The sequence below is a fragment of the Carya illinoinensis genome, chromosome 13, assembly GCF_018687715.1.
Source record: "Carya illinoinensis cultivar Pawnee chromosome 13, C.illinoinensisPawnee_v1, whole genome shotgun sequence".
NCBI lineage: Eukaryota > Viridiplantae > Streptophyta > Magnoliopsida > Fagales > Juglandaceae > Carya > Carya illinoinensis.
The window spans coordinates 26,459,395-26,476,791 of record NC_056764.1 but is presented as its reverse complement, the minus strand read 5'-3'; the positions used below and the strand labels follow the sequence as shown (position 1 = coordinate 26,476,791).

The window sequence follows — 17,397 nt, the reverse complement described above, 5'->3', positions numbered from 1 at the left end:
TTCAGATCATGATGAATAGGAACTTCCATGGCAATTGCTAGGATTGACAAACTTTTCAAGTTTGAGGCCAGTTGGGCTCTAAGACAAGAGTATTACAAGGTTGTAGAGGAAGCTTGGTAATCAACTAGACTAGCTGGGAACATTTTGAGTAAGACAACTGAGGGACTCTCTAGGTGTAGACAGAAATTGCAGCAATGGAAGAGGGTGTCCTCTGGTAGGAACCAAGAGGAACTGAAGGCTCAGTTAACCCTCTTATCTGAACTACAAGAAGCCAATAAGGGTCACCTCAATGATGACATCAAACAGGTGCAACGAAATAGTAACAGACTGTTAGAAGAGGACAACATCAAGTGGAAACAAAGGGCAAAACGAAAGTGGCTGAGGGAAGGGGACAAAAACACTAAATTCTTCCACCATTGTGCCACTCAAAGGAGGAAGGCCAACACGATTAGAAATATGGTAGATGGAAATTAACAAGAGGTGTAATCTCAAGAAGAAATCACTGTTTTTTTTCCAAAACTAATACAAAGACTTATTCTCCACCTCAGGCCCCAATAACATCTTTGCATGCCTAGCTTCTCTGGAGCCTTAAGTCACTCCTTCTCAGAATGAAAACCTTACCAGACCGACCATTCACACACAAGGAAGTGGAGGATGCACTGTCACAGATGGAGGGTCTCAGCACACCATGGTCAAATGGCTTCCTAACAGCCTTTTATCAACAACACTGGCCTATTCTAGGCCCTTAGGTCAGTGCTGTAGCTCTTCAAGTTCTGAATTTCAATAAAAGTATTGCTGAAATTAATAACACTTTCATTACTTTGAGCCCCCAAAAAAAAGCCCTCTTAAAAGTGACAGAATTTAGACCCATCTCCCTTTGTAATATCCTTTATAAGGTGATTTCAAAATCCATAGCCAACAGATTAAAGAAAATCTTGCCAATGATAATTTCATGTATCTAATCAGCTTTTGTCCCAAATAGGCTTATTTCAGACAATATAATAGTGGCTTTTGAGGCCTTGCACACTATGAAATGCGAGCTGACAGGGAAGGAGGGGTACATGGCACTCAAGCTTGACATAAGCAAGGCCTATGATAGGCTTGAGTAACCTTTCATTAGAGCAGTTCTATACAAGCTGGGCTTTTGCAGCAAGTGGGTGGAATTGGTTATGGAATGCATAGAATCTGTCTCCTATGAACTTTTGGTTAATGGCATCCCCCAAGATCCCTTCAAACCTTCAAGAGGGATAAGACAATGTGACCCATCTCACCTTACCTCTTCATTATGTGTGATGAAGCACTCAGCAACCTAATCTGTCAAGCTGAAGCAAATGGACAAGTCCATGGAATCCCAATTGCCAAAGGTCAGCTCAGAATTTTCTACTTGTTTTTTGCTGATGATAGCTTGCTCTTTTGCAATGCCAATGCTTTTGAATGGAGCAGGCTACATGGGTTACTGGGATTGTATGAACAAGCCTCAGGACAAAGGCTCAACCTCAAGAAGACCTCCATCTTATTCAATAAGAACACAGCCCAAGCCACTCAAAATTATATCCTCTCAATTGCTGGAGTAAGGTTTGCCATGACTTATGAAAAGTATCTAGGCTTACCATCTATGGTTGGAAAAAACATAAACAAAACCTTCAAAGGAATCCTAGACAGAACTAGACTGAGATTAAGCAACCACAAAGTCAAGCTTCTATCTCAGGCAGGGAAGGAGATTTATATTAAGGCTGTCATTCAAGCTCTCCCCACATACACCATGAGTGTGTTTAAGCTTCCTTGTTCTTCACTCAATGAAATTAGCAAAGCAATACACAACTTCTGGTGGGGGCAGTAAGAGAAAGAGCATAGAATTCATTGGTTATCTTAGAGATGGATGGGAAAATCTAAACTAGAAGGGGGTATGGGATTCAGGGATCTTGAGGCCTTTAACAAGGCAATGCTTGCTAAGCAATGCCGAAGGCTTATTCAATATCCCGACTCCCTTGTGGCCAAAGTAATGAAAGCCAAATATTACTCTAGCTCCACCTTCCAGCAAGCCAAACTGGGTTCTAAACCGTCCTGTATTTGGAAAATTTTCTTATCAGTAAGGACCTTAGTGGAGGCTGGCTCCTATTGGAGGATAGGTGATGGTTATGACACCTCCATATGGAAGGATAAGTGGATTGCTCGCCCTACTCCCAGCAAACCACTTAGTCCTGTTAGGGTCTTGGACAGTAATGCACCTGTCTCAACCTTAATTGACCCTATCTCCAAACAATGGCATGCAAACCTAGTCAAAGACATCTTTAATCCACCAGAAGCTTCCATCATCCTTAAGACTCCCCTTAGCCTTCTCAGCAGCAAGGATGAACTCATTTGGCAAGGAACTAGTGATGGCAATTTTTCTGTCAAAAGTGCCTATCACCTGGAAACTGAAAGGGTCACGATAGGAAAGGGACAAGCATCATCTAGCAATTCAAACAAGGAGGTATGACAACAACTCTGGCAGCTAAAAGTCTCCCTCAGGGACAAGGTTTTCCTATGGAGAGCTTGTCTTGAATCTCTCCCAACTCAACTCAACCTCTAAGAAAAGAAGATTGTGAAGAATGCTCTCTGTCCTATCTGCAAGGTGGAAATGGAAGATATTGTACATGCATTATGGAGGTGTGAGGTTGCTAGGGATGTGTGAAGTGCCTACTCAAAAAGTCTACAAAAATACCATCTTTCTCAACTGTCAATGATTCAACTCCTAGAAGCCTTACTAAGGACCCTGAATTCTCACATAATCTAAGAATTTGTTATTGTTGCCAGGAAAATTTGGTGGAAAAGGAACTGTTTTCGTTTTAAATGGGAGTTTGTTCACCCCTCTATGTTGATTAGGGAGGCTCGAGACATCCTAAAGCTGCTTGCAGAAGAAGCCCCATCCAGTGGCCTTAGCTCTAGCAAACCCTACAACTCAGTTGCTTCCTGATGCCCCCTCTCTGAATTGGTACAAGCTAAACTGGGATGGGGCAGTAGACAATGCTCAAGGCAGGATTGGAGTAAGAGTGGTGGTAAGGGACAATGCAAGTCACATGATTGCAACCATGAGAGCTAACAAAGATATGTTCCCTAATCCCCTACTTGCATAGGCCTGTGGAGCACTACAAGCAGTCAAGTTTGGCATCGACCTCGGACTACACCAAATTATTCTTGAAAGTGACTCTCAACAAGTCACTAAGGCCCTTACTAGTGACCAAGAAGGATGTACAAGTGCTAGCATGTTCATTTGTGAAGCTAAACAATTAATTAAAAATTTTGTTAAGTGGAGAGTTTCTCATGTAAGGAGAAATGGCAATCTTATGGCTCACTTATTAGCAAAAAATTCACTCTCCATTTTAGATGTGATTGTAACTATGGAGGACACTCTCTAGTGTATTTCCTCTCTTCTATATTGAAATGGATTAAGAGTTTCCCCTAAAAAAGATAAATAAATAAGACTACTTGATAAGTTATTCCAGATTGCTATGTCAAATTTGAGATGGGCTCAATTTGTTTATTAAATAAACTCTTCGAAAATATAAAATTATGATCGATTATTAAATAGTGCAACTCTTATAAAGTTTGATTTGACTCGAATTCTATAGTATTACTCTATATTTATGATGAAAATATTTTTAATATTAAAAAAAATGAGAAAATTATGTTCTAAAAACTAAATATGTTGCTTGAATTATTATAAATATAATTATTGACATATATGTATAGTTTTTATAAAATATGTGAATAGACTCGAACTCACTAAATTATTTATAAACCTAAAATCTAACGTTCATTCGATCAAAAAATTGTTGACGAGCACCTGGTGTTCCTTCAAACTCATTCCGTTTAATTTGCTTGTGAGGGAGTTGGAGGCTTAAAAATTAGGTTATGTCTCAACGTTAATTTAAATTAAAATGAGTTAAATTTTTTATAAACAATAGTGAATTAAGGTAGTAAAATGAGTTTTATAAAACTCACTTAAAATAAATTTATATATATTTAAATATTAAGATTAATTTAAATATATTTATAAGAACTTAAAAATAATGGCGACGATAAAAATATATTGAGTTAAAAAAATATAAATTTTTCTGTATAAAATTTTTTTAATTAAAATAAATTTAATAATTTAAAAATTAGGTTTTTGAAAATTAGATGAACTGCAAAATTCAGACGGGTGCTAAAAAGCCCCGACAGCCTCACTGCATTGGTGCATTTCAATTTATGAGTAATGTCATGTCAAGAACAACGTATATAGATAGAGTAATGCTAGATCTCTCGTTGGACTTCCAGCGCTTTTTTTTTTTTTTCTTTTTTTTTTCTATCAATGATTAAGAAAAGTTTGTTTAATATTATTATGAAATTTTTTATTTCTTAAAAAATGTTTAAAAGTATTAAAAATGATTTGAAAAAACAAATAATAAAAAAAAATTCTACACCTAGCAAGAGCCCCAACGATGGCTCTAGAAACGACCAGATAGATAAATTTTGTCAAAATTTTTGTTAAAAGTGAATCTATTTTTTACACTTTCTTTTTTTTTTTTAAAAAAATGGAATTCTCTTTTGTACGAAGACTGGATTTTTTTTTTATTTAGAGAAATGCTATACATCATTTCACATCACATATTTTATATATTAAAATATTATTTTTTATTTTATTTTATTCTTATTAAACGAATTAAATTATTTTATTTATCATCTATATATTATATATTTATTATAAAAAAATAAAAGAAATTAAAATAAATATAATTTGAAGTGTGAAGATGAGAAGAATATTTGTTCTTTTTCTTATGTCTATGACCTGTAGAAATCATTTGTGCGCAATTTGTAGTGTGAACGTTTTCGTAGGCAGAAGAGACCAAATAATTGCGGGGTAAAAAAATGTTTTGGCACTTTCTGGGTTGTGTACGTGTATGGCTAGGCTGCTGGCATCCTCCAATGGGCCTTCTTTCGTTGTCCTGTCGAAAGTGATTGTGCTAGCTACTTAAAAGAATGGCAGCTAGAGCAAGCAGCTAAGTCTCAGCAGCACAGGCCAGACCTTAAAGAAGCAAGAACAAAGCCGAGTCCAAATTCCTTCAGGTGGATTTCTCAAAACTTTTAACTTTCGATCTTATTTCGTTTGAATTGCAGATGTTGATCTTGGGTTTCTTTTCATTTGCTGAAATATCACTCTTTTGGATTTGATAGAGTGCAGATTCATTCCTCTATGTTATCAGTTTTTATGGCAATTCATGGCTGTCTAGTTAGTTACAATTAACACTGCTTTTTAGAAATGTTGATCTTAGTTTGGAGGTACCAATTTCATTTCTAAAGAATCTTAAATAACTGTAAACTCTAAAGCTTGTTTAACGAGATTATGTTGGGTTTTAGATTCATAAATATTCTTGGAGCTGATCTGGTCTATTTCCTTGGTTTTTTTTTTTTTTTTTTTTCTGTAGCTATGAAATTGCAAGACGCAGTGTTCTTGTTTTGTCAAGAAATAGATCTCCTGTAATCTTTAGCAGCTCTGACATAAATTTATCCCGTCGCCATACCTATGACAACTTAAATTCTCCAGTACAAATAGAATTGCCGATTTGTCTGATTCAATTGAGAGGCAGCACAATATCTGGCACAAACTTGCATGGAGGACAGTATAGCTGAGAATCTGTGATAGGGTTAAAATTTTAAAAATATTTGGTTGATCGAGTAGAATTGAATGTTCATAAATGCCAGACGACATTCAAGTGAGGTTACTAAGTTTGAACACTCCATAATTTGTAAACTCAACCCAATCTTAGAATTCTCTACAAATCAGCTAATTGGGGTTGGCAAGCCATCTTACTTTCTCTGAAATGAATCCTCCATAAGAATGGTTTTGGAAAAGATAGTTTATCTGAAATTATTTTATCCAGCTTCTTACTTGCTTTCTCGGCCTCTATATATTTTTTTAAGCCCTTTGATATGGATGGTATCGTCACCACACAATCCTCATAAGCCCACCTCATATTTCCTTTATTTTACGAGGACCTCTTTAATATTTTCCCAATGCGGAGAATCAATCCAAGGTATTCGTGTCAAACAGCCGCTATACAAGAAAAATAGATTATATGCTATGCTCGAAAAAACCCCTAACTGATCCCTAATAATCAGCCTATATACATGGTAATATATATCTGTACAGCTAATATAAAAAAGGAGTCCTAAATTGTATAACTTCCTAAAATGTTATACGGTAACAATTCAAATGTTGCATCTTGGTACTCCAAGCTGTTGTTACCATTATCTTGCTACTCCTAATTTTCCAGAATTGCATTACTAGCATTCTTTGTCTCTTCCTCCTTAAATAAAGGGGGCATCTCACCCTTGAAGCCGTACATTTAAGCAGCTGATTACAATAAAAATGAGTTATTTGTATTAGTAGTTGGTATCACAACATCAAAGGACTGCACCAGTCTGTGGCTTTGTAATTTTAGTTTTTTTTTTTTTTTATTTCCTCTATGAGGTTTCTATATTTTGGTCTTGTTTTGACAAAGGTGTTCAGTAAACAAAAGATCTGGGTGTTGAAAGCATTGAAATAAGTGGCTGGGATTCATTTACCAGCTAAATTTTCTTATTAACTCAGAAAGGTTTTTGGTAATCTGACAGACGTGGTTTCAAACTCCATCCTAAATCCAATCTTCCTTTTCCCATGCACATTCTTATTTGTGCAAGTAGCCAATTTATTAATCATGTGGAAGAGAAAATAAAAATTGTTGCTTAAGCTGCTTTCTAGAAATGAAGCATTTTGGATGTTAACCTTGTGAAACAGGGGCAATGATTTCTAATATGCAAAATAACAGTCCTTATAGAATGCACAACAGCTGAAGCCTTTGAACTATAAGGAAAATTTGACTGTTACCATCGATATGTTTCGTTTGTATTTCACGGAAATATTATATCTTTATCAACTCTAGAACTCTTATAGTTTGAGAATTTGTTTACTCTTCATGATTGGTTCTTTTATCTAGTCACTGACATGGTAGTGAGATTTCCCAGCAATGTTTGCACCGGTTGCAGTAGCATTGGCCGTGGGTCTTCTGGGGTGGGCTTATAAGGCACTGAAACCTCCGCCTCCAAAAATATGTGGATCACCAGATGGTCCTCGTGTCACTTCAGCTAGAGTGAAACTCAGTGATGGAAGGCATTTGGCCTACAGGGAGTCTGGAGTTCAAAAAGAAGAGGCAAAGTACAAGATCATTTTCATTCATGGCTACAACAGCTCAAAAGATCTGGATCTACCTGTTCCGCAAGTACATGATAATTCTACTTCTTTAATTCATGCAACACTTACTTTATAGTCCAAAGTTGTGGTTGATTTTCCTGTTTGAAGGACTGTGCAAAATTTAGCATTAATATCTGATTTTTGGTAAATGTGAGGGGAGAAAAACAAAATTGCTGTCTGAGCTGGTTGTTTTTATTTTATTTAACTACAATCAAGACACTTGATCGGGCTAAGAATGAAAATGAAAATATATTTATTTTTAATCACTGTACCGTTTCATGTCATAAATATATATATATATATATATATATTATCCTTTAATCTCTTGGTGAACTCTGATTTTCCCATTCCATGATTGTAGCTCATGTAGCATTAATGCATGCACTCTTAAGATGTATTTCAGTAAAGTATGTTCAGATGCAAACAAAATTAAGTATTTAGTCGCTAGTGTCATTGCTGTCAAATTATGGTCCTTTGGGGAGATCTAGATATGGCTCTGAGGTTCAGAATTTTTACTTGAAGTTGCTGCTATCAATAAATAGACCCATGCTGTTTGCACGGGGCTGCTCAAGACTTCTACCATTGCACCAAGCATAAACAATTGCACATGTCTTGATGATTATCTAGGATGCTAAGTAGACTTTATATGCAACGCTGAGTTTGTATGACACATAGCTAATACTGGAAATAAAAATGATCAAAATCAAGCTGCCATTTTATCTTCTACTACCTCAGTTTTAAAGCTGCATTGGGTAATGGATTTACTTGGATGTTTATACTTTGGATCTTTGTTTTTTTGTTTTGATAGTTTTCCTCCACAGCGGGTTGGAGGAAGTTTCCTGCCCATTTAAAAATTTGTTGTGTTCCTTGAGCATGTGAGAAGCCCATGTTATTTTAATAAAGGGACACATGACAATTTTTTAACGTAAATTTTAAAACATCATGTGCATGCCACATGTTCAAGGGATGCCTGTCATTTTTTTTTTTATAAGCAAGAAGATATTTTATTGAAGGGACACTTGTCATTTTTATAGGTGGTTTGGAGGAAACTTCCTTGGAGGAGAATTATATCCATTTTTTTTTCCTTAAAACTTTGCATCTTTAATTCTATCATTATAGTTCTACAATTTCTTTTCCTACCCTGCTCGAACTGGAATGCATTTTTCACTGTTCTACTTGATAGGCTGTGAATATTGTAAATTTGTTGGCATGTTTTGACTTTTCAGGAACTTATAAAGGAGCTGAAGATATATTTCCTTTTCTTCGACAGAGCGGGTTATGGAGACAGTGATCCATATCCTTCACGCTCAGTGAAGAGTGAAGCATTTGATATTCAAGAACTAGCTGATCTGCTGCAGATTGGATCAAAATTTTATGTAATTGGAGCCTCGATGGGAGGCTATGCTGTTTGGAGTTGCCTGAAATACATACCACACAGGCCTTGCCCTGAACCTTGCTTCTTCAAATTCCAACTACCATGTTCTTTTATTATTATTATTATTATGTTCTGATTCGTTGCTTCCTATGTGTTACTGAGACATTAGTGCAGGTTGTTGGGAGCTTCCCTGCTTTCTCCTTTTGTGCACTACTGGTGGCCACGCGTACCTGCCAATCTTTCAAAAGAGGGATTTAGGAGGTTGCGTCCATCATACCAATGGTCATTTCGAATTGCACACTACACTCCGTGGTTATTCTATTGGTGGATGACTCAGAAATGGTTCCCTACGTTGAGCACGGAGGGTGCAGCAATGTTCAATGACCACGATATTGAGATCTTGAAGAGGTTGTCAGAAGCCCCAAGCGGTGGCCAGGTAATCACATGCCCGATGCACTTTTGGTTTATCACACCACATCAATATCTTTTGATAAAGACAGCATATTGGACATGGTTTTTACTTTCAAATTTACTTGTGTGACATTAAAAATTTAATGCATTAAACTCAGAAGCTGGGAAATAGTCTACATTCTTTGGTTGTTTGCTTTTCTTGGGTCAATATATTCTATTAGAAAACATTTGCAATCTTGAATTTAGCAATTGTTAAGGTCTCGTCACAAACTGCAAAACTGTATTTTTCTCATCGAATTTGCAGTTTTACCTTAACAACTCATAGAAGACACCAAATTATATACTAACTATGGAAGTATCCATATATCAGTGTTCATCTGTTACTATTTAAAGGGTAGTTACCTGTCTAAAGGCTTAAAGTTTTCCTCTGGGGGTGAGGGATGAGGAGGAAGGAGTAAAAACAGCAAAATGCTTTAGCAGTTTAATATCCATCATGTTTCTGCATCAGGAAAAGATAACGCAGCAAGGTGAGTATGAGTCGTTGCACCGAGACATAATAGTTGGCTATGCCAGTTGGGAATTTGATCCTACTGACATAACCAATCCATTCCCTGAAAACGATGTCTCCGTTCACATTTGGCAAGCCAAAGGAGACAGGGTCATTCCCTTTCAGATTAACAGTTATCTTTCAGAGAAGCTTCCATGGATTCATTATCACGAGGTTCCTGAAGGAGGGCATTTAATTTTCTTCAGGAGCGATATATGTGAGGCCGTTATAAGATCACTTTTGCTTGGATGAAGTACCCCTAAAAGTAAAACCTTTGATGTTCAGCACATAGATCTTGCTTTGGTGCTGCGTTGGTGATAATGTAAATGGAGAAATTTTATTCTTGTGGAGTCATGCTACTAATCAGAAGAAAATAAAGCATCTTAGTTTAAAAGTATCTGATGATTATTCTTGCTCTAACCCTATTGTAAAGTCAAATACGAAATTCAGGAATTGCACATCAGGATGACCAATCCCGGAAAAGAGTCCATTCAAGTTGTTACCCGAATTTGATAAACTCAAGTGAGGCATTTTTTTATTTTTATTTTTTTTTCGTGGGTGTCTGGACCAGCTTGCGCATACCTCAACTAATCCTACGAGGCGTTAAAGTAAACGGCCAGTAAATCTCCAGTGGTCTTGATGGTATTCAAATTAGTGACCATTGGAGAGTAAATTCAAGTTCTGACCAACTGAGCTATCGAGTTCAAGTGAGACATTCTAAACTACGGATGTTAATTTCCAAAAGTTTCCAGCCAAAGTTTAGGATCTAGAGTTCAAGAGAGAGTATCCGTCTCGATACTTGGAATATTTCCAAATATATATGAATAATGGTAAAATAATTTATAAATAAAGATAAAATTATTTGAGTTAAGATATTTTATTAAATTTTTAAAAATGATTTATACCGCCCGTGAGAAACTGAGTGGCCAATTAGAGAGGCATGGCCACCCCATTTGATGGGGGACGTCCCCTCTATAATATATTTTTTTTAATTTTTAGTTTTTAGCCTTTTATTTTAAAATATTTTATTTTATTTTAGTCCTTGACACACCTCCTTTGTTAATTTGGTGGCTCCCTTATAATATGCGTCCAAAAATTCTTCATTTCTCAAGTTGAAAGTGTGTCGTACCAGTTACCAATTACCAAATACGGCAAAAACTCTGATAACTAGTAGATTTCATTTTAATCTTGGGAAGTATTAAGCCTTTTATAAAAGATAAAAACCTTTTGTTTTTTGGTATATTTCAAAAATTATTTTTGTCCCTAAAAACTTTAAATAACTCCCTTAACCATACAAACATTTAAAACAATCTTATTTTTAGAAAAATATTAAAAACTATACATCTAGGTTTTAATGTAACACCAAATATAACAAAATAAATTGAATTTTTTGCTCTTCACAAAAATATTAAACTTTTTCAGAAATCACAATAATGGATATTTCATGCCTATTCTATTTTTATAAGTCATTTTTTTCGTAAGTTGGGTAGGAATGTAGCCACAGAGCAGTCTCATTAGCTTGGTCAAAGTTCAAGGACAGATAAAATTTAGTTAATATGTGCCCAAAAAACCCATATTGGATTGGGCATTGCTAAAAGAATTTGGATATTAATTACAGTAATTTACAAAATATGAAAAACTATAGCAATTTCAACAAATATTAAAATATTACTTTTTTACTCGAAGCAAATTAATAATATTTTAAATTAAATGTGAAAAATATTTCAGCAAACAATAATATTTCTCATTCCAAAAACTACAAAATGTGATAAAAATAAATTAAATAAAAAAATTATTAAATTAATAATATTTTATTATTATATAGAGAGTAAAGGGATAATTCAATGTAGGCATTGAATTTAAATAGAATAAGTAAATGTAAATTCATATAATATTAATTAAAATTTGAAGATGGATTAGCTAAAATTCAATGCTTACGTAATGCAAAGAAAGTTTTTCTTGTATCTACTAGTCACCAACAAATCGTGCCGGCCGGTCACTGCTCAGCTACAAGGAGTTTCAGTTCTACTTTCAAAACCAAATATTCAACACCCAAAATTCATGAAGTACTTCACCAGCAACACAGAACACCAACTTAAGTGTACCTGAACTTACAATTTGACCAAATAAATGTAAAGATCTACCAAAAAAACTAGCTGGTACAAACGAATTTTCTTGAAATCGTCGTAAAAGGTAAAAATCTCTACATCTAAGAAATGAAATCCTATCATGCAGAAGACTTCATCCCCATTATTTTATTATGTTTTTGTTTAGTGTAAGAAGGTTAGGTGATCAGATGGCTATTAACTGAAAGTCAAGGATGTTACAAAACAACAAACCCTACTTGTATATATATAAACACAAACCCACATCTATGACAGCCACAATTACTAGATAAACTACTCTGTTTCTGTCCTTGGTTGGCTCTTCATAGATTCACAGGTCTATATTTTTATATATTTGTTGCTTTTCTTGAAGCATGATCAGAAAATAACATATAGGGCATATACATCAGCAACGATATTCTCTATCTGAGATCATTTATCCTTTACAATCTCTTTTTTCTGTTTGCAGAGAGATGCTGACTGTGGCAGCATCGTTGTTTCTAGTGGGTGTTGTGATTTATGCATATAAAAGCACAAAGCCTCCACCTCCCAAGATATGTGGGACGCCAAATGGTCCTCCTGTTACTTCACCAAGAATTAGGTTGACCGATGGAAGGCATTTGGCATACAGAGAGAGGGGTGTTCGCAAGCAAAATGCCAAGTACAAAGTCATCGTTGTTCATGGCTTTGACAGCTCCAAAGATATATATTTGCCTCTTTCTCAGGTATGGACCACTCATCCCCCACAAGCCAACCCTTTGCTTGTGACTCGAAGGGTCTGTTGACTCTGTTTTGGTTTTATTTTTTCGATTTTTTCGTTTTAGATTTTTCTAAAAATCTAAACATCTTCTAATTTCTTGTTCTTTGAAAAAATGTATAACTCAGAAAGTTCCTAACGATTTGTGCAAGTTTTTTTAAAAAAATACAAAAAATAAAACTACTTTCCTTATTTATACAAAAATATAAATACCTTTCAAGGTACGGAGAAAGGGGAGGTAGATGATTGGTTTTGAGCGGTGCAGAAAAGGATGGAGGAGCTGGATGTGTACATACTATCGTTTGACAGGGCTGGATACGGTGAAAGTGATCCCAACCCAAAGCGCTCGGTGAAGAGTGAAGCACTTGATATTCAAGAACTGGCCGACAGATTGGAGCTTGGCCCCACATTTTATCTCATTGGAATGTCTATAGGAACTTATCCAGTTTGGGCTTGCCTCAAATACATCCCACACAGGCATCCATTCCCCCCTCTCCTTATTCTTTTAATGATCGAAAGGTTTCTATTTTCATTTGTTTTTTGGTTTTGTTTTCAAATTGTATTGAATTTGCAGGCTAGCTGGTGTGACTCTTGTGGTTCCAGTCATCAACTTCTGGTGGCCCTCTTTTCCTCCCAAACTGGTCAGTGAGAACTACAAGACGCAACTGAAGAGAGACCAAATTAAACTCCGCATTGCACACTATGCCCCTGGACTTGTCTACTGGTGGCTGACCCAGAAATGGTTTCCCTACTCTTCTATCTTGCAAAGGCACCCTATTCTTTTTAACAAAAGGGACTTGGAAACTATACAGAAAATGTCCACAGCACCAATGCCTGATGAGGTACAACTTCCCTTCCTAGTCTATTTCCCAAAGGTGTACTTGTAGTCAAAGTGGAGTGGATAGCACACATTTTACGATGTTGACATAACAATATTTGATTTGCAAGAGTCGGCAAGATAACTTTTCTTTTCTTTTTTATAAATAAAATCTTATTATCTCAACAGTATAGAACATGTCTCGTGTCTTGCATACAGACTTATTACCTAGACTCTTATAGTTACGACAAGGGCATGGTTTCTATTTGCAGCACAAGGTGCGACAACAAGGTGTCTATGAATCCCTCCATCGAGACGTCATAGTGCATTTTGGAAACTGGGAATTCGACCCCATGGAGCTCGAAAATCCATTCCCTAACAAGGAGGCCTCTGTCCACCTCTGGCAAGGCAATGCAGATAAGCTTGTGCCGTATGAATTGCAACGATATGTGGCGAAGAAGCTTCCTTGGATAAGGTATCATGAAGTTTCCGATGGTGGTCATCTAATGATTCATGAGGCTGGTCTGTGCGAGGCCATGTTCAGGGAACTTTTACTTGGAGAAGAACCCTCTATCATATAGGTCATGGTTTTGTAAGTTGTGCGCCTACATGTGTACTTTGGCCAATTTTCTGTAGTAAGTTGTTATATTTCATAGTTTTGCACTTCCCGTAGAGCAAATTTAAGGTCATGACCAATGTGATAATAATCGTAATCAATTCTAAACTATGCAACTCTCGCGAATAATCAAGTTTATTAAGCGAAGAAAAAATCCATCGCCTTGCACAATATCAGTCAACATGTGCAAGACGATGGATTTGGAGAAATATAATATGGAGATTATTTTCAAAAATTTTATGTGCAGTTATTTTTACATACTTTTTTATGCATTCCAGTAATATGATTAGTTATGCATTAAGAAAAAATTAATCCAGCCAATCATATCAGTGGAGTATGCAGAGAGTACACAAAAATAACTGTATATAATATTACTTGATTATTTTAGCTCTTTTTTCTTATTATTTTGTAGCACATTTTTTAGTACTACAAAAATAAATAAATAAAATTATAGTTTACAACACTAAGGTTTTGTTTGGAACTTAGACTCAACTGAGATCAATTCAGTTTAATTTAATTTTAAACTGACTTTAATTTCCAAATACCAAACTCTCAAATAATTAAACTCATCTTAACTCAAAACCTCGTTACAAGTAGGACTCATAACTTTTTTTAACTCAACACCTCTTTATACGCAAAACTTATAATATTTTTTAATTTTTCATAAATATATCTAAACTCATCTTAATATCTAAATACATTTAAACTCATCTTAGGTAGGCCCTACAAAATTCACTACACCATCTCAACTCACTACTATTCATAAAAAACTCAATTAATCTTAACCCATGTCAACATCCAAACGAGCCTAAACTACTTTCTTGGCCTCTTTGTACTGTACCCCAAACCAATACATCTCCCTTTTAAAGACCCCAAACTACTTACTTTGTCACCTTACATCTTTTAATTACCAAAAGAAAAATTATAATTTTTATTCTTTATTAAGATATAATCATCAAGAAAATTGTGCCAAGTCAGTTTTTTTTTTTTTTTTTTTTTCGATTTTGTTCAACAATCAATGCAGTTCAATAATATGGTATATATGACAAATGTATCTCACTTTTGGCTGTGGAAAAATACAGTGGACAACCATGCCTAAGCTGCCGTGCTTTGAATTTGCTGCTTATTTTTAAACTTATGTCTGACATATATCACTTATGTCAGATACAACCATAACTTATAAATGTGTAAATTTTGCCATTTTTTTTTTTCAAAAAGTGGATAACTTTAAAATTTATTCAGTTTATTCTAATTTTAATCTGAATCTAAGATCCGAACATCTAACTCTTAAATCATTAAACTCATCTCAATTCAAAACCTCTTTACGTGTGAGACCTATAATATTTTTCAACTCAACGCCTATTTATAGTAGGAATATTTTTCAACTTCTCATAAATACATCTAAATTCATCTTAACATATAAACTTATTTAAATTCATCTTAAATAGGCTCCATAAAACTCGCTTTATTATCTCAACTTACTACTTTTTATAAAAAAAATATCTCATCTTAACTCAACATCTAAACAGCGCCTGAGTCTCATTTTTTTCAAAAAAAAGTATATAGGATTTTTATATCTTAAAAGTTAAAAGTGTAACATTAATTTAAAAAAACAATTAAAAAAAAAATTGTAAAGTGGGCGATTCTCCATTTTGGGCCAATATTTTCAGGCTTTGTCTTAGTTGAAAGAGAGCAGAACTGGAATATATAGCTCCGTTATTTGTATTTTAGTCCTGTTTTCCAAGCCTAATTAAGTTCAGATCTGGGCCTAGCAGTATGGGGCCCAAAAAAACAAATATGTGGCCTAAATCACGGTTTTACCCTTTGAATGGGAGTGAAATAACATTTTCCTTTAAAATTAGATGAAATTTTAAAAAAAGAATAATATTATGATTAAATTTAAAAATGAAAATATCATTTCAGACTTAAAAAAATAATATCATTATTCATGTAAAATATGATTTGGAAAAAATAAAAATTATGTTCATATTATTATTCATAATATTTTTATCAAACTAAATAATACTTTTCAAACTAATATTATTTTCATTTGAAAAATAAAATTATTATTCTCATATTAATAATTTTTTTTTTTAATTTTATTAGTCTAATACCAATTTTTTAGATATAATTTTTTCAAAGAATTAAAACGTTGTATTGTTTATTTTATTTTATTAAAAAAAGTAAAAGTACTATTTTGTATATCACTAACTGGACTTATATGTAGTGGATTAATGCAAGTCTTATTAATGTCGTAATATAATGGGTTCTAAACATTTGATTTGCTTTATATATGTGCCATAATTTTACAATTTCGGGTTATTCCTTTTTTCAAGTAGAATCATTATTATTTGTAAAATTTGTTTACGAATATTTTTTTATTAAAATTTTTATATACAGTTATTTTTACGTATTTTTTGTACACTCTACTAATGTGATTGTCTGCGTATTTAAAAATATTGATGCAGTCAATTATATTAATGAATTGTACAAAAAATACGCAAAAATGATTGTACGTAACAAAGCTTATTTTTTATCTATCAAGTTCTTTGTTTTACTTTTTATTTAATACATGTGGAGATTAATTTGTGCTATGGTTTTGTTCGAATCCTGCTGTCGCTAGGGAAGCCTATCAATTACTTTAACTCGTTATCTGATTTTCTTGATTACAAGCTCCCTTTTTTGCTTGATTTTCAAAGAAATACTTCTTTTATTCTATGACTTCTTTTCTGTTTGGTGGTGCATATGGCAGCTTGAAAGTTTTATTACTAGTTGTCGCCTTTCCTTTTGATTTAAAATAAAAACACATAATCCTTTGTTGTTGGTGCATTTTTCAGGCAAAGGACCCCTTCTTCTCATTATGCTCTTTACAATTACTCTCATGGAGTTCTCTTAGAAGACTTATCTAAGAACTCTTTGATTTATTTTTTTCTCATCCTGCAAAAGTCAAATCCCCTCTCCAATAAGCAAATCAAGAATTAATCCCCCTTCTTTGTTATCGCTCTTTCTCTTTAAGTCCATTTTTCTTGTTTTACATGTCTTGTTTTTCAGCTTTATGTCTCATCTTTACTTTATGTCCACTTAGATTTTCTCGTCTTTCTCTGTTATAACTTTGCATAAGAGGCCTTCAATCTTTCATGGACTCTTGCTGGACTTTACTCGTGCACTCATTAGCTTATGGTAAAGCATTTGAAGGGCAATGGAGGTGGATTTGGTTACTAAAACTGATAAAGCATGTAAAAATGTCATATTCAGTATACAAACAAGGTTGACAACAAATTCATGTAGCTAGGAATAAGGATTGCAAACTCACTTGGAACTTTTTCTGTTTGTGAGTAAAAGGAAACTCATGATTTCTTAAAGAAGGCATATATTTTTATTACTGTTAAGATAATAGAAAAAAAAAATGTGACTGCTATGACCTCTCATGGAAAATTGCCTTGAAAACATAGGACACGTAATTTGTGATGTGGGCAACCTTTAAGGCCTATTGATTCAACTCATCTGGCTATATAAA

The 17,397-nt window shown here is 34.3% G+C and overlaps 2 protein-coding genes across 3 annotated transcripts; both read left to right on the top strand.

Moving 5' to 3' along the window:
• Positions 1 to 4,885: 4,885 nt before the first annotated feature.
• On the top strand, positions 4,886 to 9,982 carry LOC122292520. Its single transcript, XM_043100920.1, has 5 exons — positions 4,886 to 5,088; positions 7,027 to 7,280; positions 8,479 to 8,690; positions 8,802 to 9,063; positions 9,547 to 9,982. Exons 2-5 carry the CDS (start codon positions 7,029 to 7,031, stop codon positions 9,835 to 9,837), a joined length of 1,017 nt encoding a protein of 338 aa, XP_042956854.1. The 5' UTR covers positions 4,886 to 5,088; positions 7,027 to 7,028; the 3' UTR covers positions 9,838 to 9,982.
• A 1,907-nt stretch (positions 9,983 to 11,889) lies between these two features.
• LOC122291237 lies at positions 11,890 to 13,991 on the top strand. 2 transcript variants are annotated; one of them, XM_043098886.1, is made up of 5 exons: positions 11,890 to 12,027; positions 12,160 to 12,415; positions 12,713 to 12,924; positions 13,022 to 13,289; positions 13,537 to 13,991. In XM_043098886.1, the coding sequence occupies exons 2-5, from the start codon at positions 12,164 to 12,166 to the stop codon at positions 13,843 to 13,845; spliced, it is 1,041 nt and encodes a 346-aa protein (XP_042954820.1). In that variant the 5' UTR covers positions 11,890 to 12,027; positions 12,160 to 12,163; the 3' UTR covers positions 13,846 to 13,991. The 2 variants fall into 2 exon arrangements, with proteins under 2 accessions (XP_042954820.1, XP_042954822.1); XM_043098888.1 differs by lacking the exon at positions 11,890 to 12,027 and having other exon boundaries at positions 12,276 to 12,415; positions 12,669 to 12,924.
• Positions 13,992 to 17,397: the final 3,406 nt, after the last annotated feature.